The sequence below is a fragment of the Pseudophryne corroboree genome, chromosome 3 (genome assembly GCF_028390025.1).
Source record: "Pseudophryne corroboree isolate aPseCor3 chromosome 3, aPseCor3.hap2, whole genome shotgun sequence".
Classification (NCBI taxonomy): Eukaryota; Metazoa; Chordata; class Amphibia; order Anura; family Myobatrachidae; genus Pseudophryne; species Pseudophryne corroboree.
This window is the reverse complement of record NC_086446.1, coordinates 242,149,670-242,170,168: the sequence shown is the minus strand read 5'-3', so window position 1 is coordinate 242,170,168 and position 20,499 is coordinate 242,149,670. Positions and strand designations below refer to the sequence as shown.

At 47.8% G+C, this 20,499-nt stretch overlaps 1 protein-coding gene across 3 annotated transcripts in view; it reads left to right on the top strand.

The window, feature by feature from the left end:
• Positions 1-12,687, top strand: part of RIPOR3 (RIPOR family member 3) — a 322,437-nt gene extending 309,750 nt beyond the window's left edge. For all 3 annotated transcript variants that reach the window (XM_063958952.1, XM_063958951.1, XM_063958953.1), the window contains 2 exons: positions 752-842; positions 11,721-12,687. In XM_063958952.1, coding sequence (XP_063815022.1) covers positions 752-842; positions 11,721-11,821 — 192 coding nt within the window. In that variant the 3' untranslated portion in view covers positions 11,822-12,687. The remainder of the gene's footprint in view (positions 1-751; positions 843-11,720) is intronic.
• The last annotated feature ends 7,812 nt before the right edge of the window (positions 12,688-20,499 follow it).

Genomic DNA, 20,499 nt, shown 5'->3' with positions numbered 1-20,499 from the left:
ATACGGAAAAATCCGATATCCAAAATACCCCTGGTCCCAAGCATTTTGGATAAGGGATACTCAACCTGTATTATTCTCCCTCCAGGGGGGTCGTGGACCCCCACGAGGGAGAATTAGTGTCGGTATGCCGGCTGTCGGGATCCCGGCGCCGGTATACTGTGCACCGGGATCCCGTCAGTCAGCATACTGAAGACCACCCGTCGTGTCGTGACCATATCAGGTGGAATGCATACTGAATATGCTCCAGCCATGAGTTGTACTTCATTATATCATACATTTTCTCACATCACATCATGATTATACACTGAGTATTGCTAACAAGTCAGTGTGTCAGTTTGCACTTTCTCAGAGCACTATAACTATTGTACAGCGCAAACTGTGAACTGACATCTGTATGACACATCTGGTTTTACAGCATTGCACATATTGAAAATAACACACATCGCCGAGCAATACGTTTGAACACTGTACTAGTCATCTCTGAGAATATTGCATTAGACAGGAGGAAATGAAATTAGGGGTAGGCAACATCTAGCCCTCCATGTGCTGCGGAACTACATCTCCCATCATGCCCTGCCAGTTTTTCTGTTATGGCATTCTAAAACTGTGTTAGGGCCAATCCCCAAATTCTGTAAATATTGCAGTTTTGCAGGACAAGGTGCCCTGCACTCCCCAAATGTTTTATAATTCAGGTGAAAAATGACCAGAAATATCACACACTGAACTTTTATTTATTTTTGTCCATTGCCAGGGCACTGCCAGCATTGACCAGATTGCATGTTTGTGCCAGTCAGAAGTGGAGGAGGTGAGAAACACAGCTAGAGAAACCATTGTGTCATTTGGTAAGTAAATCATAACCCAGATGAAGAACAGCTTAGACGTAAACATTGATTCAATCCAATAGTATCACTACGAGACATTAAGGCAGTTTTTTTGGCTTGCACGCTGTAGGCCGATTCCCTGATATTGCAGCATCTATAGCAGGCCTGGCCAACCTGTGATATCGAGCTTTTGTGAAACTACGAGTCTCAGCAAACCCTCCCACCGATCAACTGGTAAAGCATGCTGTGACTTGTAGTTTCACAACAGCTGGAGAGCCACAGGTTGGCCAGGCCTGATATATACACTATATAGACAAGTGATTGGACCCCCATCCTGCGTATTTGTAAGTGCAATGGTGTGCTCCTGCAGCAGAGCTAACAGAGTTTGAAAAGGGGATCATCATAGGCTGCGCAATGTCATGTTTCCAGGGCGATGCTGAACTGCTATAACGAGATTTATGGTAAGAACTTACCGTTGTTGAATCTCTTTCTGCGAGGTACACTGGGCTCCACAAGGAACAACATCGGGGTGTAGAGTAGGATCTTGATCCGAGGCACCAACTGGCTCAAAGCTTTGACTGTTCCCAAGATGCACAGCGCCACCTCCTCTATGACTCCGCCTCCGTGCACAGGAGCTCAGTTTTGTTAACCAGCCCAATGCAGTAGCAGGTACTAGAGACGACAATCATAAACAGCCACATACCCACGCACTCACTACCACCGGGGAAGGTGTCAGCAGCTAATGCCATATCAACCCAAAGAAGCAAAGTGCGTCAGGGTGGGCACCTTGTGGAGCCCAGTATACCTCACAGAAAGAGATTTAACAACGGTAAATTCTTACCATAAATCTCGTTTTCTGCTGCGGGGTACACTGGGCTCCACAAGGAATAACATCGGGGATGTCCTAAAGCAGTTCCTTATGGGAGGGGACGCACTGTACAGGGCACAAGAACTCTGCGTCCAAAGAAAGCATCCTGGGAGGCGGAGGTATCAAAGTCATAGAACCTTATGAACGTGTTCACTGAGGACCACGTAGCCGCCTTGCACAATTGATCAAGGGTCGCACCACGGCGGGCCACCCTAGAAGGTCCTACAGATCGAGTAGAATGGGCTTTGATGGTAGCAGGAGCCAGCAGACCAGCCTGTACATAAGCATGTGCAATCACCATTCTAATCCACCTGGCCAAGGTCTGCTTGTTAGCAGGCCAGCCACGTTGGTGAAAACCAAACAGTACAAAAAGAGAATCGGATTTCCGAATGGAGAAAGTTCCCTTCACATAGATACGGAGAGCCCGTACCACATCCAAAGACCGCTCTTTAGATGACGCCTCAGGAGAATTAAAGGCCGGAACCACAATTTCCTGATTAAGGTGGAAGGAAGACACCACCTTGGGCAAATAACCCGGACGCGTTCTAAGAACCGCCCGGTCACAGTGAAAAATCAGATAGGGGCACTTACAGGATAAGGCACCCAAGTCCGAGACCCTTCTAGCCGAAGCGATAGCCAGCAAAAATAAAACCTTAAGGGAGAGCCACTTAAGGTCCGCAGACGCAAGAGGTTCAAACGGAGACTCTTGCAAGGCCTCCAGAACCACCGACAGATCCCAAGGGGCCACAGGTGGAACATAAGGAGGTTGAATCCGCAACACGCCCTGAGTGAAGGTATGAACATCAGGTAGGGCAGTAATCTTTCTCTGAAACCAAACAGACAAGGCAGAGATGTGAACCTTGAGGGAGGCCAGACGAAGGCCTAAGTCCAGGCCCTGTTGTAGGAAGGCCAATAGTTTGGCCGTACTAAACTTGAAAACATCATGATTATGAGACGCACACCAAGTAAAGTAAGCATTCCAGACCCTATGGTAGATCCGAACAGAAGCCGGCTTACGGGCCTTCAACATAGTTTGAACGACCGCCTTAGAAAAACCCTTGGCCCTTAGGACAGAAGCTTCAAGAGCTATGCCGTCAAAGCCAGACAGGTCAAGTCCTGGTAAACACAAGGGCCCTGAACGAGGAGGTCTGGTCGTTGTGGAAGTAGAAGGGGACGATCCAACGAGAGGCCCTGTAGATCGGAGAACCAGTGCCGCCTGGACCACGCTGGAGCGAACAGAAGTAGGTTTCCTCCTTCTTGTCCGTATTACTCTGGGCAGGAGTGAACACATACGGCAGCCGAAAGTTCCATGGAATTGCCAGAGCATCCATGAAAGCTGCTTGAGGATCCCTTGTCCTTGCTCCGAAGACCGGAACCTTGTGATTGTGTCGAGACGCCATCAGGTCCACGAGAAGATGAAACACCTCTGGATGGACACTCCATTCTCCAGCATGTACGTCGTGACGACTGAGAAAGTCCGCTTCCCAGTTTAGGACCCCCGGAATGAACACTGCGGATATGGCCGTCAGATGGCGTTCTGCCCACTGAAGAATCCTTGATACTTCCCTCATTGCCATGCGGCTTCGACTGCCGCCTTGATGATTGATGTACGCCACCGTGGTGGCGTTGTCCGATTGTACTTGTTCTGTATCAGATGCTGGGCCATTGTCAACGCATTGAACACTGCTCGCAGCTCCAGAATGCTTATCGGGAGTAGACACTCCTCCTCGGTCCACCGCCCCTGAAGAGAGTGTTGTTCCAACACCGTGCCCCAACCTCTCAGACTGGCATCCGTTGTCAGCAGGACACAGTTGGATATCCAGAAGGGACGGCCCCTGCTCAATCGATGGTCCTGAAGCCACCAGCTCAGTGACAGGCGGACCTCCGGAGACAAAGAGATCATGTGAGATCTGATCCGTGAGGCAGGCCGTCCCACTTGGTCAGAATTAACTTCTGCAGAAGGCGAGAATGGAATGGAGCATACGCCACCATATCGAAAGCCGACACCATGAGACCTAGCACTTGCATTGCCGAGTGAATCGACACTTGCGGACGAGATAGGAAGCATCGAATCCTGTCCTGAAGTTTCATGACCTTTTCCTGAAACAAGAATAACCGCTGCTTGTGGGTGTCCAATAACGCTCCCAGGTGTACCATGCTCCGAGCAGGAACCAGGGATGATTTCTTCCAGTTGACAAGCCACCCGTGGGCTGTCATGACCTGGACAGTCAGATCTAGATGACACAGGAGAATTTCTGGGGAATTTGCCAGGATTAACAAATCGTCCAGGTACGGCAGGATCGTGACCCCTTGGCGGCGGAGTGTAGCCGTCATGACCGCCATTACTTTGGTGAAAACTCGGGGAGTCGTTGTCAAACCAAAGGGTAATGCCCGAAATTGGTAGTGAAGGTTGCCCACCGCGAACCTCAGGTTCTGCTGATGAGGCACTGCAATAGGAATATGCAGGTAGGCATCCTGTATGTCCAGGGAGACCATATAGTCCCTAGGCTCTAAGGCCAGAACAATAGAGCGAAGAGTTTCCTATACGAAACTTGGAGATCCTCACGTGCTTGTTCAAGGACTTGAGATTGAGAATGGGCCGTGAGGACCCGTTCGGTTTCGGGACTAGAAACAGCGGTGAATAGAACCTTTTGCCTCGCTGAGCCAGAGGCACCCGTACCACCACTCCTGTGGTCAGGAGGGATTGTACCACCAAATGGAGAGTGTTTGCCTTCATCGGATCCAAAGGGACATCTGTCAGGCAAAATCGATGAGGGGGACGGTTCTTGAAGGGTACGGCGTAACCTCGAGTGACAACTTCCCTTACCCAGGTATCCGAAGAGGTCTTCACCCATTCCTGGGTAAAACCTAGAAGTCTGCCCCCCACCCTGGGATCCCCCAGAGGGAGGCACACCCCGTCATGCGGCAGGCTTGTCAGTTTTGAAAGCAGGCTGACGGGCAGCCCTAGGCCCGCTTCGGTCTGGGCTTGGCAGGTTTGGAAGTACGAGTCTGCTTCGGGTACGCCTGTCCTTTTGCTTTAACTGGAGGACGAAAGAGCCAAGGGAAAGTACTTTTAGCCTTCTGTGCGGAAGGAGGCGTACTAGGTAGGCAAGCTGTTTTAGCAGTAGCCAGATCAGCCACAATCTTATTCAGGTCTTCACCAAAAAGAATGTCTCCTTTAAAAGGAAGCACCTCCAGGGTTTTCTTAGAATCCATATCCACCGACCAGGATCTCAACCACAGGATACGGCGAGCCAAGATGGACGTAGTAGCAGCCTTGGCCGCCAGCACCCCGGCATCAGAAACCGCCTCCTTAAAGGTACAGAGAAGCCGTGGCAATATATGAGAGACATTGGCATGATCAGAAATGTCGGAAGGCAGCTCCGCCTCAGGCTCCTTAGCCCATGCTTCAACAGCTTCAGCAGCCCAAGTTGCTGCAATGGTTGGCCTATGCACAGCCCCCGTTAGGGTATAAATCGCTTTTAGATAACCCTCCACACGTCTATCCGTCGGTTCCTTCAGAGAGGTGACGGTAGTTGCTGGAAGAGCTGAGGAAACTACCATGCGAGCCACATGAGAATCTACATGCGGAGGAGTTTCCCAATTTTTACATAGCTTCGCAGAGAGAGGATAGCGAGCCAACAGTCTCTTATGCAGTGAGAATTTCGTACCTGGGTTTTCCCAGGAATCCTGACGTATGTCCGTTAGGTGTTGAGAAGGAGGTAAAACTTGTTTAACCACTTTCTAACGTTTAAATCTGTCCGGATTTTTAGAGACAGAAACAGGCTCAGGATCATCAGAGACCTGAAGAATGAGCCTGATAGCCTCAATCAAATCAGGGACATCTGCCAGTGACTTACCCTCCCCATCAGAAACATCAGAGTCAGTGTCTGTGGGATCAGTATACGCTAGAGATGAGCGGGTTCGGTTTCTTTGAATCCGAACCCGCACGAACTTCACTTTTTTTTCCACGGGTCCGAGCGACTCGGATCTTCCCGCCTTGCTCGGTTAACCCGAGCGCGCCCGAACGTCATCATGACGCTGTCGGATTCTCGCGAGGCTCGGATTCTATCGCGAGACTCGGATTCTATATAAGGAGCCGCGCGTCGCCGCCATTTTCACTCGTGCATTGAGATTGATAGGGAGAGGACGTGTCTGGCGTCCTCTCCATTAGAATAGAGATAGATAGATTAGATAGAGAGAGATTGTGCAGAGTCGCAGACAGAGTTAGTTTACCACAGTCAGTGACCAGTGCAGTTGCTAGTTAACTTTTATTTAATATAATATATCCGTTCACTTCTCTCTGCTATATCCGTTCTCTGCCTGAAAAAAAAAACGATACACAGCACAGTCAGTCACACAGTGTGACTCAGTCTGTGTGCACTCAGCTCAGCCCAGTGTGCTGCACAGTCATCAATGTATAAATTAAAAGCTTATAATTAATTGTGGGGGAGACTGGGGAGCACTGCAGGTTGTTAGCAGGAGCCAGGAGTACAATTATATTAATTAACAGTGCACACTTTTGCTGCAGGAGTGGTGACCAGTGCCTGACCACCAGTATAGTATTGTTGTATACTACTAATATCTCTTTAAATATCAACCAGTCTATATTAGCAGCAGACACAGTACAGTGCGGTAGTTCACGGCTGTGGCTACCTCTGTGTCGGCACACGGCAGGCAGTCCGTCCGACCAGAATTGTATTATTTATTATTATATACCTACCACCTAACCGTGGTTTTTTTTTCATTCTTTATACCGTCATAGTGTCATCCTAATTGTTACGAGTATACTACTATCTCTTTATCAACCAGTGTACAGTGCGGTAGTTCACGGCTGTGGCTACCTCTGTGTCGGCACACGGCAGGCAGTCCGTCCGACCAGAATTGTATTATTTATTATTATATACCTACCACCTAACCGTGGTTTTTTTTTCATTCTTTATACCGTCATAGTGTCATCCTAATTGTTACGAGTATACTACTATCTCTTTATCAACCAGTGTACAGTGCGGTAGTTCACGGCTGTGGCTACCTCTGTGTCGGCACTCGGCAGCCCGTCCATAATTGTATATACCACCTAACCGTGGTTTTTTTTTCTTTCTTTATACATACATACTAGTTACGAGTATACTATCTCTTTATCAACCAGTCTATATATTAGCAGCAGACACAGTACAGTGCGGTAGTTCACGGCTGTGGCTACCTCTGTGTCGGCACTCGGCAGCCCGTCCATAATTGTATACTAGTATCCAATCCATCCATCTCCATTGTTTACCTGAGGTGCCTTTTAGTTGTGCCTATTAAAATATGGAGAACAAAAATGTTGAGGTTCCAAAATTAGGGAAAGATCAAGATCCACTTCCACCTCGTGCTGAAGCTGCTGCCACTAGTCATGGCCGAGACGATGAAATGCCAGCAACGTCGTCTGCCAAGGCCGATGCCCAATGTCATAGTACAGAGCATGTCAAATCCAAAACACCAAATATCAGTAAAAAGCCTCTTTTTTTCTTTGCGTCATGTGCTGTTTGGGGAGGGTTTTTTGGAAGGGACATCCTGCGTGACACTGCAGTGCCACTCCTAGATGGGCCCGGTGTTTGTGTCGGCCACTAGGGTCGCTAATCTTACTCACACAGCTACCTCATTGCGCCTCTTTTTTTCTTTGCGTCATGTGCTGTTTGGGGAGGGTTTTTTGGAAGGGCCATCCTGCGTGACACTGCAGTGCCACTCCTAGATGGGCCCGGTGTTTGTGTCGGCCACTAGGGTCGCTAATCTTACTCACACAGCTACCTCATTGCGCCTCTTTTTTTCTTTGCGTCATGTGCTGTTTGGGGAGGGTTTTTTGGAAGGGACATCCTGCGTGACACTGCAGTGCCACTCCTAGATGGGCCCGGTGTTTGTGTCGGCCACTAGGGTCGCTAATCTTACTCACACAGCTACCTCATTGCGCCTCTTTTTTTCTTTGCGTCATGTGCTGTTTGGGGAGGGTTTTTTGGAAGGGCCATCCTGCGTGACACTGCAGTGCCACTCCTAGATGGGCCCGGTGTTTGTGTCGGCCACTAGGGTCGCTAATCTTACTCACACAGCTACCTCATTGCGCCTCTTTTTTTCTTTGCGTCATGTGCTGTTTGGGGAGGGTTTTTTGGAAGGGACATCCTGCGTGACACTGCAGTGCCACTCCTAGATGGGCCCGGTGTTTGTGTCGGCCACTAGGGTCGCTTATCTTACTCACACAGCGACCTCGGTGCAAATTTTAGGACTAAAAATAATATTGTGAGGTGTGAGGTATTCAGAATAGACTGAAAATGAGTGTAAATTATGGTTTTTGAGGTTAATAATACTTTGGGATCAAAATGACCCCCAAATTCTATGATTTAAGCTGTTTTTTAGTGTTTTTGGAAAAAAACACCCGAATCCAAAACACACCCGAATCCGACAAAAAAAATTCGGTGAGGTTTTGCCAAAACGCGTTCGAACCCAAAACACGGCCGCGGAACCGAACCCAAAACCAAAACACAAAACCCGAAAAATTTCAGGCGCTCATCTCTAGTATACGCACCATCCTCCTCAAATGATGTGTCCGGGACTGCGGTGGATTGTGAGGATGCAGCGGCCCGTTTAGAAGACGACTTAGTCTTAGGTGGGCGAGAGTGAGACTTATGTTTAGTCAGTGAACGGTTCAAGTGCTGTAACTGTGAGATTTGATCTGCCCACGGCGGATTGACAGCAGGGACCATAAATTGCTGCAGTGGCATAGGAGGTCCCACAGGGGGTGCAAGTTTAGTTACTAGTGTATTCAACAATGTGGAGAAGGTAGCCCAAGGTGGGTCATTAGTTGCCCCCGATGCTACAGAACCACTGGGGGGTAAGGAACCCCCTGAACCCTCAGCTGCCATGTTATCCTCAAAAGTGACTGCAGCATCACCACCACCACGCAATGTGGGAGAAGCCCCAGTTCCGTTGCCTCGTGTAGCTGACATAATGAGAAGCACAATATCAGGCAACCTAGTACAATCTTAGCAGCGATATACCTTAGCAAGAACTCCCAGAGTTGTGTGACTTTTCGCAGCACAAACCGGGATCCACAAGATATATGGTGACTATAAATCACAAAGAAAAATACACAGCAAGTATATCTTGTGAAATGCCTATATCAATTTATAAACCTGACGTACTTAGCCCCCTCAGATTACAATATATAGGAGTAGCAAGCTGAGTGAAATAACTGAGATGGCAGCCACGCAGCAGCTACACACACACACACACACACACATATATAGTCACAAGCGTACCATGCAGAAATTATACACCATAAAACTGCACCGGACTAGCAATACAAAGTAATACTCAGTATAGCTATATATGTAAACAGTAGATATAACAAAACACAGTAGATACTGGATGTATATCATAGGGTGTTGGTACCACACAGCCCTGAATGTATGCACTCTTTCTTAACTAACACTGTCCCGTAACAGGTAGAATACTTAAGTGTCCTGTAAAATGCACAGCGCTGGCGAGCAGGCGGCTTTACAGAGGAGGATTTGCCCCAGCAGTCCCAGAAACAGCGCAGCTCCAGTGTGATGGCAGCTGACAGGGAGTGAGGGAGAGATATGCAGCTCCAGGGCGGGAACATTTACCCAAATGGCGCCCTGGGGCTGGGAGAGGGGCTACAGGTTAGGCCTTATCCCCCTGCTGGCTTCCCCACCGGGCACTGCGGGTTGTCAAATACTGGTTTTTATAAGAGAAAAACCCCTACCTGTGCCCTGCGTCCCGGTAACTAGTGGAGCAGCTGCCCTTTACAATGTCCACACCAGCGCGCGCGGCCCACCCCCCACGGCTGCGCCGGATCGCGGTAAAAGCGGGCCAAAGAGACCCCTTACCTCCCCATGTACCTGCGGCCACGCAATCCGGGTGGACAGCGGCGAGTGTGTGAGTGACAGGAAAGACACCGGAGCCTCCGCTGTAGTGGCCCGGCAACCAGGGCGCCAGAGTATATAGCGCCACTGGGGGAGTGATGAAGCTGCAGCAGAGGATGTCTATCTGACATTCAGGAAAGCTGCAGCCCTTGAAGTCTTCAAATTTCTTCTGTCTTCTGAAATTAAGCTATAATATAGGCTGCAAGAGTAGCCCCCCTGTTGATTGCCTGCTTACTGCATGGCACCAACTTACAAACGGAGCTCCTGTGCACGGAGGCGGCGCTGTGCATCTTGGGAACAGTCAAAGCTTTGAGCCTGTTGGTGCCTCGGATCAAGATCCTACTCTACACCCTGATGTTATTCCTAGTGGAGCCCAGTGTACCCCGCAACAGAAATAAAATATTCGTTAACCCGGATGAATTGGCCAGATCAGAGTCCAGATCGTGACCCCATTAAGAACCTCTGGGATGTTTTGAAGCGATGGGTGCGTTCTAGACTGACTCGACTTTCTTCAGTGTCACAATAGTTCACAGTACTTAAGGCTGAATGGCAAAACATACCGTCTGCTGTTGCCCAGGAACCTGTGGACAGTTTGCCAAGAAGGGTGTCTGCAGTAATCACTGCACGTGGTGGACCTGCAAAGTACTGACATCAATAAACTCTTGTTCTATTTACTGTCAGTGTCCAATCACTTTTATCTACATAGTGTAGTATGGCCAGCATTGAACAAAGCCCATAGGAGACAACAAAACAGGATGAGCAATGCTTGGTATGAAACACAAATTTTGTGCTAGTTATGACCTGTGGACCGAAAGCATTACTGAAAACCTTTCTTCAAAAGCCTTGTTTTATAGGGACATTCTTCCTGTGATGTGATATTTTATAGTACAGTCCTGGGGCAACAGAGCATTAGTTATTGATTTCTCCTCATGGCTATCTTCATTCTCCCTACCTCCCACAAATACTAGACTACAGGTAGAAATGCAGGGGTAAACATCTTCTGTATTGGCCACAGTATTCCTAATGAATTGAGCAGACATTGGCCAAAGTGTGTGGTGGTAAGCAGACACAACAGAAAGCCCTGTCACCTTTGTCGGGTGGATCTTAATGAAAACTACACTATAGAAATTTGGATCTCATTGATAAACACATATAGGGGTATATTCAATTAAGGTCGAAACTGCAGTCTTGTCGAAAAGACGTCAGTTTTTGACTTTTTCAGGTCGTAAGGGGTTCCGACATATTCAGTCCCGAGCATTTTTATTCGACAAGTCGGGGAATTCGACTTGTCAAATAGTACGTGAATTGGCGGTTTAGCTTCCGATTCGCGTACTTCTGAGGTAAACGGGGCCAAATTCAACAGGTTTTGGCCCCGTTTCCGACCATCTCAGTTCGACTTAAAAAAAAAAAGTTGACCTGAGAGGAGGAGAGCTGCGGGCAGACGGGACAACAGCGCTGCAGGAGGATGTGTCATAGCCGCCGCTCACAGCAGCGTCCACCCGGCTCCAGCAAGTAGGTCCTGCTTGCTGGAGCCGGGTGGACGCTGCCGTGAGGTCTGCCGGCTGTGCCACAACCTCCTGCAGCGCTGCTGTCCCCCGTCTGCCCGCGGCTCTCCTCCCTCTCCGGTCCCTCATCTCAATTCGACTTTTTTAAAGTCGAATTGAGATGGGCATTGAATAGCCCTTGTCGGATCCATTCTGACAGATGCATCTCGGAATGGATCCGACCTTAATTGAATATACCTCACAATAGCACTTGTATCAAAGACAGTCACGATATCCCCTCACCTATTAATTTACGGCTAAATACAGCAGTACTCTAGGAGTAGGCCTTTTGAGGTCTTTTTTTCTTCCGACTCCCCACACAACTAGACAAACTTCTTGTTTGACATCTCCAGAAAGCAAAGAGTAGTGGCCCCCACACATGGAGCGATGTCTCCTCCATGGATATATCGTGTGCACACACACAAACACTTGCCAATACAACAATGAGTGACAGCCGGGAAAGGGGGTTATGGAATTGACAGACCACCCAAAGTGGTCTCTCAATTCCATATGAACAGAGATATTGTTTTGTGTGTGTGTGTGTGAGTTTTAACTAGTGATTGTGTTCTAGGTCAAAAAGGAAGACAAGTTTTTGGAAAGACTGATAAGATCTGCCGCGAACTACAGGAAACGTTGACGATAGATGGAGAGATAGAGATCACAGTATTCTGAGGACTATGATTGGCAGAAGGTTGGATACAGATTCAGGACTTTTCTTACTTTAACACTCCTAAAGGAAAAAATTGCATAGCTTCTACCCAGTTAAACATACCTGTATCATCATTTTCAATATCTTAGCTCCTGAAAACCGGATGTAACTACAGCACAGTACATTTGTACAGCATGTCAAATTATTTCCAATATTACTGATGATACATGTACAAAGTAAGACTAAATGAAGGCCTGACTACGTCTTTTGTAAACGCGCCTAACAGCCAGAGCAACTTGCCATTAGTTCGTCTTTATACAGAGTCCATGCAAGAAACTGATATACAGTAGGTGGTATATTGCTTGGCCTGTATCTAAACATGTTGAACTTGAGACCAAAGACTGATGGTTCCCAGAGCTCCAGTGAAGTGCCCTTTGTCTTCAGTAGAGTGTTGTGGGACTGTTTTTATGTGTTCTTACTAGTTTAATAATTTTTATTCTTGAAGCATAAAGCAATAAACGAAGAACAAAATATGGCTTATGTAGCGGAGTCAATTGTGTCTCTCTAATGTACACATTGCTCTACTGAAGCCTGAGACGTTAGTTGTGATATATATAAAAAATAAAAACACACCTGTATTTCCTGTTAGAACAGAACCTGTACATAATGAATTGTAGTGAGAGATACTGAGTGTGTGAATGAAGGAGTGGTGTTGGGGAATATATCCAGCCACTGCTGTTGGTAATGAATGCAATTCTGACTGGGTTACAGAAAATGTATAGTATATATATATATATATCTGTGTATATTAAATCCTTATACATTCCATGTTGTATATTTAACTTTGGTACACAACTATGAAATAAAGTTAAATTTTTTTTTAGTTAAATTTGTGTTTTACTGCTAAACATTTATGAACTAACCACCCAGTTTGGAATGGATCAGCCTGTGCACCCCTTGGTTGTAGGAGGACCAGTTAATAAGCCACAGTGCCCCCTCAACAGCATCACAAAGTTCTAGTTTTCAGCTGGGACTGAGGATCTTGCCAATTTACCCCAGAAAAATATCTTCATGGCGCAATTCCTATAGCTCTGGTGAGGAGTCAAGTAATAAAAGAAAATACCAATATTCAGTTACGGCTGCTTACTGCCAGCCTAATGGTGCCCATACACTTGTGCAATGCCCCACGACGCGACATCGCGGGGCATCGCACCGGCAGTTCAGGTGCGATGAAATCGCGTCTGAACTGCCAAAGTGATTACCATGCGACAGATCGCATGGTAATTACGTGTTGGGCATCTCACCGCCGAGTGGGAGCGCGGGTGCCTATCACGCATTGCGATATATCACGTGTTTTTAAAAACACATGCGATCGCACTGCGATGCGATAATTATTAAGTGCGGCACATACTATCATGAGACACGATATTCGAGCGTCGTGCCCGCGCATTGCGTCGCATGGTACCCTAAATGTGCATACAATCATTCAATTTCTCTCACAGATGCGGTCGAAATCGAAGGATTGTACCCGATATCTCACAAGTGTATGGGCTACATTACTGTGAGACAGTATTCTTTTAAATGCTGTAATAGGATGTTCTACCAAAACTGTCCAGTAGATGGAAGCATAAAATAAGACAGCACTCTGGGCCTAATTCAATTCAGACTTGATCGTAGCAGCAAATTTGTTAGCAGATGGTAAATACTGGCTGCTTTATTTTTACACTGCAATCTAGATTTCAGTTTCAACACACCCCACCCAAATCTAACTCTCTCTGCACATGTTATATCTGCCCCCCCAGTGCACATTGTTTTGCCCATCTGCTAACAAATTTGCTGCTACAATCAGGTCTGAATTAGGCCCTCTCATTGTTAAAGTTTCATTTCTATAGCTGCTCTGCGAAAATAAAAATGAATCAGCTGCCTCATTGTTTTACAAGCATAAAGCCTGGGCCTTTCTGGTCAGATGTGTCAAGGAGTAAACCAATTGTTTCCACTATGATTCTGCCCACACTATCACAGAGAGGCTTATACCCCTTTCACACTGCCAATGCTGGATCCCACCCAGGAATTGGAAACTGGTCCTTCCCGGGTGGGATCCGGCATTGGCAGCTGCTGCAGGATTCCCCGACCCAGCAATATGCCAGGCGGGTTGCCATAGCAGCTGGGGGTGGAGCCGGCAGCGGAGGTGGTGCTGGGAGATGAGATCATCTCCGCGCCGCCTCTTCCTGCTGTAGTAAATGGGTCCCGGGACGCATCGACCCGGGAGCCCGTTTACGCAGCCACTGACCCGGTATTCAACACTGCTTTATACCTGGGTTGAATTGCCGGGTCAGGCGACCCGCAATTTCGGCTAAGCCCTTTCACACCGCACACCGTACCGGCAATATGCCAGATCGATACCGGGTTATTTGTGCGGTGTGAAAGGGGTATTAGTGTTTCTTAACAGCAGAACAAGCAGGTACTTGCTCCGGGCCCAGGAGTAATCTAGTAAGATAAATTACAGAAACAATAAGTTAGATGCTTACAACAAACTCCCAGCACATAGAGACAGTCAGTCAGTCCATGAATGGTCAACCACAGGCTGATAAAGGGGTAAAAGTTGGCTTATTTAGTAGATAGCAAAGACACCAACAGCTGTGTACACAAACCAGCCTGTTCCAGGGAATGGTTTCATTTAGATCTCGTCACACAGTTTATATGAGTGTCTCCTACAGCAGTGACATGTCCCTCCCAGGTAAAGGGAGATTGGGGCTGTCCCGCAGGTATGTAGCGTTGGTATGAGAAGAGAGCGGCCAAACAGCAGAATTCTGAGTTTTACAATCATGTTGTTTTAAGCAGAGACTAAAGTGATTAACTGCACAGCCCAGGATGTATGTAATTGTTCTGTAACTATATCATGTGTCAATAAAAGCATGCTGTATTAATACCTTTGACAGTACAAAAGAAATGTCATCGCATGAGCAAATACAACTATATAGCTCATTAGAGAGATCTAGTTATTGTATACATTAAATCTAAAATCAATTGTAGATATACATTTTTTTCACTTTTCTGCGTATGGTAGAGGGCGTACATTAAAGAGTTGTGGGCCTGCTGGCTTTCTAGATCTGTTACCCTGGCAGACATTATCTGTTATCTAGCTACGCCACCTTGGGACTTGCTCCAGCATATCCTGCTCCCCAATGTGCAATAGATCCATTCCCGCCATACACCGAGCAGGTAGAGATGCCGGATCCCACCCGGGAATTGGAATTCCTGCCATACACCGAGCCCGAGAGGCTGCCCCACAGGTGCATTTAATGGCAATTAGAGGTCCATGCAGTACAAGATGGTTAGGAAACACAGATTTTATTTTTTACAAAATAGTTGTATGCAAGGAATTTTCCATTATTACAAGTGACTGGTTTTGTGGTCTTAAAAGAATTTGAAGTCCTGTAACGTGCTTTACACAAGAACTACAATTGCTAGTGAATCCCAGAATCCATATTACAGAACCTTGGTATTCTCGTAGTCCGTAGAGGATGGGACTCCGTAAGAACCATGGGGAAAGAGGGGTTCCGCAGGAGACATGGGCACTTTAAGAAAGACTTTAGGTATGGGTGTGCACTGGCTCCTCCCTCTATGACCCTCCTCCAGACCTCAGTTAGAGAAACTGTGCCCAGAGGAGACGGACAGTACGAGGAAAGGATTTTTGTTAATCCAAGGGCAAGAGTCATACCAGCCACACCATTCACACCGTATAACTTGTGATATACTAACCAGTTAACAGTATGAAAACAACATAGCATCAGTCCAAGACCGATGAAAACTAGAACGTAACCCTTATGTAAGCAAAACTATATACAAGTCTTGCAGAAGTAGTCCGCACTTGGGACGGGCGCCCAGCATCCTCTACGGACTACGAGAAAAAGATTTACCGGTAGGTTTAAAATCTTATTTTCTTTTACGTCCTAGAGGATGCTGGGGACTCCGTAAGGACCATGGGGATTATACCAAAGCTCCCAAACGGGCGGGAGAGTGCGGATGACTCTGCAGCACCGATTGAGCAAACAGAAGGTCCTCCTTAGCCAGGGTATCATACTTATAGAACTTTGCAAAGGTGTTTGAACCCGACCAAGTAGCAGCTCGGCACAGCTGTAGTGCCGAGACCCCTCGGGCAGCCGCCCAAGACGAGCCCACCTTCCTAATGGAATGGGCCCTGACTGATTTTGGTAATGGCAATCCAGCCGTCGCATGTGCCAGATCCAGCGAGCAATAGTCTGCTTTGAAGCAGGTGCGCCAACCTTGTTGGCTGCATACAGGACAAACAATGCTTCTGTTTTTCTGACTCTAGACGTTCTGGCCACGTAAATTTTCAAAGCTCTGACCACATCAAGGGACTCGGAATCCTCCAAGTCTCGTGTAGCCACAGGCACCACAATAGGTTGGTTCATATGAAGAGACGAAACCACCTTAGGCAAAAATTGAGGACGGGTCCGCAATTCCGCTCTATCCATATGGAAAACCAGATAGGGGCTTTTATGAGACAAAGCCGCCAATTCCGACACTCGCCTAGCCGAAGCCAAGGCTAACAACATGACCACTTTCCAAGTGAGATATTTTAACTCCACCGTTTTAAGTGGTTCAAACCAGTGTGACTTCAGGAAACTCAACACCACGTTAAGGTCCCAAGGCGCCACCGGAGGTACAAAAGGAGGCTGAATATGCAGCACTCCCTTCACAAAAGTTTGTACTTCTGGGAGAGAAGCCAATTCCTTCTGAAAGAAAATGGATAAGGCCGAAATCTGAACCTTAATGGAGCCTAATTTTAGGCCCAAATTCACTCCAGTTTGTAGGAAGTGAAGGAAACGGCCCAGATGGAATTCTTCCGTAAGAGCATTCCTGGCCTCACACCAAGAAACATATTTTCGCCATATACGGTGATAATGTTTAGCTGTCACGTCCTTCCTAGCCTTTATTAGAGTAGGAATGACCTCATCTGAATGCCCTTTTCCGCTAGGGGACGGCGTTCAATCGCCATGCCGTCAAACGCAGCCGCGTTAAGTCTTGGAACAGACAGGACCCCTGTTGTAACAGGTCCTCTCTGAGAGGAAGAGGCCACGGATCTTCCGAGAGCATTTCCTGTAGCTCCGGATACCAGGCCCTTCGCGGCCAATCTGGAACAATGAGAATTGTCTGTACTCCTCTTTTTCTTATTATTCTCAACACCTTTGGGATGAGAGGAAGAGGAGGAAATACATAGACCGACTGGAACACCCATGGTGTCACTAGGGCATCCACAGCTACCGCCTGAGGGTCTCTTGACCTGGCGCAATACCTCTGCAGCTTTTTGTTGAGGCGGGACGCCATCATGTCTATCTGGGGCAGTCCCCACTGACTTGCAATCTGTGCGAATACTTCCTGATGAAGTCCCCACTCTCCTGGATGCAGATCGTGTCTGCTGAGGAAGTCTGCTTCCCAGTTGTCCACTCCCGGAATGAACAGTGCTGCCAGTGCGCTTACATGATTTTCCGCCCAGCGAAGAATCCTGGTGGCTTCCGCCATTGCCACTCTGCTCCTTGTGCCGCCCTGGCGGTTTACATGAGCCACTGCGGTGATGTTGTATGGATCAGAACTGGTAAGTCGTGAAGCAAGGTCTCTGCTTGACGAAGGGCGTTGTATATGGCCCTCAGCTCCAGGACGTTGATGTGAAGACAAGTCTCTTGACTTGACCAAAGACCCTGGAAGTTTCTTCCTTGTGTGACTGCTCCCCAACCTCGGAGGCTTGCGTCCGTGGTCACCAGAACCCAGTCCTGAATGCCGAACCTGCGACCCTCTAGAAGGTGAGCACTCTGCAGCCACCACAAGAGAGACACCCTGGCCCTGGGGGACAGTTTGATCAACTGATGAATCTGTAGATGTGACCCGGACCACTTGTCCAGTACGTCCCATTGGAAGGTCCTCGCATGGAACCTGCCGAAGGGAATGGCCTCGTAAGATGCCACCAACTTTCCCAGGACTCGAGTGCAGAGATGCACTGACACCTGTTTTGGTTTCAATAGGTTTCTGACCAAAGTCATGAGTTCCTGAGCCTTTTCCGTCGGAAGATAAACCTTTTTCTGGTCCGTATCCAGAATCATGCCCAAGAAGATCAGACGAGTCATAGGCACCAGCTGCGACTTCGGGATATTGAGAATCCAGCCGTGTTGCTGTAACACCTTCAGTGAAAGTGACACGCTGTTCAGTAACTGCTCTCGTGATCTCGCTTTTATGAGGAGATCGTCCAAGTATGGGATAATTGTGACACCCTGCTTGCGCAGGAGCACCATCATTTCCGCCATTACCTTGGTGAAAATTCTCGGGGCCGTGGAAAGCCCAAACGGCAACGTTTGAAATTGGTAATGAGAATCCTGTATCGCAAATCTCAGGTATGCCTGATGAGGTGGATATATGGGAACATGAAGGTACGCATCCTTTATGTCCAGAGATATCATAAAATCCCCCCCTTCCAGGCTGGCGATGACCGCCCTGAGCGATTCCATTTTGAACTTGAACCTTTTCAAGTATAGGTTCAGGGATTTTAAATTTAAAATAGGTCTGACCGAACCGTCCGGTTTCGGGACTACAAACAGGGTCGAATAATATCCCCTCCCTTGTTGCAGTAGGGGAACCTTGACCACCACCTGTTGAAGATACAATTTGTAAATTGCATTTAACACTACCTCCCTTTCTGGGGAAGAAGTCGGCAGAGCCGATTTGAAAAACCGGCGAGGAGGAACCTCTTCGAATTCCAGTTTGTAACCCTGAGAAACAATTTCTATTGCCCAGGGATCCACCTGTGAGTGAACCCAGATGTGGCTGAAAAGTCGAAGACGTGCCCCCACTGGGGCGGACTCCCTTAGCGGAGCCCCAGCGTCATGCGGTGGATTTTGTAGAGGCCGGGGAGGACTTCTGTTCCTGAGAACTAGCTGTGTTGTGCAGCTTCTTACCTCTTCCCTTACCTCTGGCAAGAAAGGACGCACCTCGTACTTTCTTGTTTCTCTGTGACCGAAAGGAATGCATCTGATAATGTGGTGCTTTCTTAGGCTGTGAGGGAATATAAGGCAAAAAATTGGATTTACCAGCTGTAGCTGTGGAGACCAGGTCCGAGAGACCTTCTCCAAACAATTCCTCACCCTTGTAAGGTAAAACCTCCATATGCCTTTTTGAGTCGGCATCACCTGTCCATTGCCGGGTCCATAGGACTCGTCTAGCAGAAATCGACATATCGTTGATTCTAGAACCCAATAGACCAATGTCTCTTTGAGCATCTCTCATATATAAGACAGCATCTTTTATATGTCCTAGGGTCAATAAAATGGTATCCTTATCTAGGGTTTCAATTTCCGCTGATACGGTATCTGTCCATGCCACTACAGCGCTACACACCCAGGCTGACGCAATAGCCGGTCTGAGGAAAGTACTCGAATTCGTGTGAATGGACTTCAAGGTAACCTCCTGCTTGCGATCAGCAGGATCCCTGAGGGAAGCCGTATCCTGGGATGGCAGCGCTACCTTCTTGGATAAGCGTGTCAATGCTTTGTCCACCCTAGGGGAGGATTCCCACCGTATCCTGTCCGTTGGCGGGAAAGGATACGCTATAAGAATCCTTTTGGGAATCTGCAGTTTTTTGTCAGGAGATTCCCAAGCTTTTTCACATAACTCGTTCAGCTCATGTGAGGGAGGAAAGGTTACTTCAGGTTTCTTTTCCTTATACGTGTGTACACTCGTGTCAGGGACAGGGGGTTCCTCTGTGATATACAAAACATATTTTATTGCAATAATCATATATCGAATACATTTAGCCAATTTTGGCTGTAACTGTGCATCATCGTAGTCGACACTGGAGTCAGAATCCGTGTTGGTATCTGTGTCTACTATTTGGGATAGTGGGCGTTTTTGAGACCCCGAAGGTCCCTGCGACATAGGGACAGACATGGGCTGACTCCCTGGCTGTTCCCTAGCTTCAGCTTTCTCTAATATTTTGTGCAATAAATTTACATTAGCACTTAAAACCTTCCACATATCCATCCAGTCAGGTGTCGGCGTTGTCGACGGAGACACCACATTCATTTTCTCCTCCTCCTGAAAGCCTTCTACCTCAGACATGTCGACACACGCGTACCGACACACCACACACTTAGGGAATCCTCTTATCTGAAGACAGTTCCCCCACAAGACCCTTTGGAGAGACAGAGAGAGAGTATGCCAGCACACACCCAGCACTATATGACCCAGGAAAAAACACTATATAAATATGTTTACCCAGTAGCGCTGTTTGTACATACATATATGCGCCAAATTATGTGCCCCCCTCTTCTTTAAAACCCTCTTTCACCGTGGAATAAGCAGGGGAGAGTCCGGGGAGCTTCCTCTAAGCGCTGTGCTGTGGAGAAAATGGCGCTGGTGAGTGCTGAGGGAGAAGCCCCGCCCCCTCGGCAGCAGGCTTCTGTCCCGCTCAAATATACTAAAAACTGGCGGGGGCTCTTTATATATAGTGCCCAGCTGTATATATATATTTTTGCCAAAAAAGAGGTTCATATGCTGCCCAGGGCGCCCGCCCTGCACCCTTACAGTGACTGCCGTGTGTGAGGTGTATGGGAGCAATGGCGCACAGCTTTACTGCTGTGCGTTACCTCAGTGAAGATCATGAAGTCTTCTGCCGCCTCTGAAGTCTTCT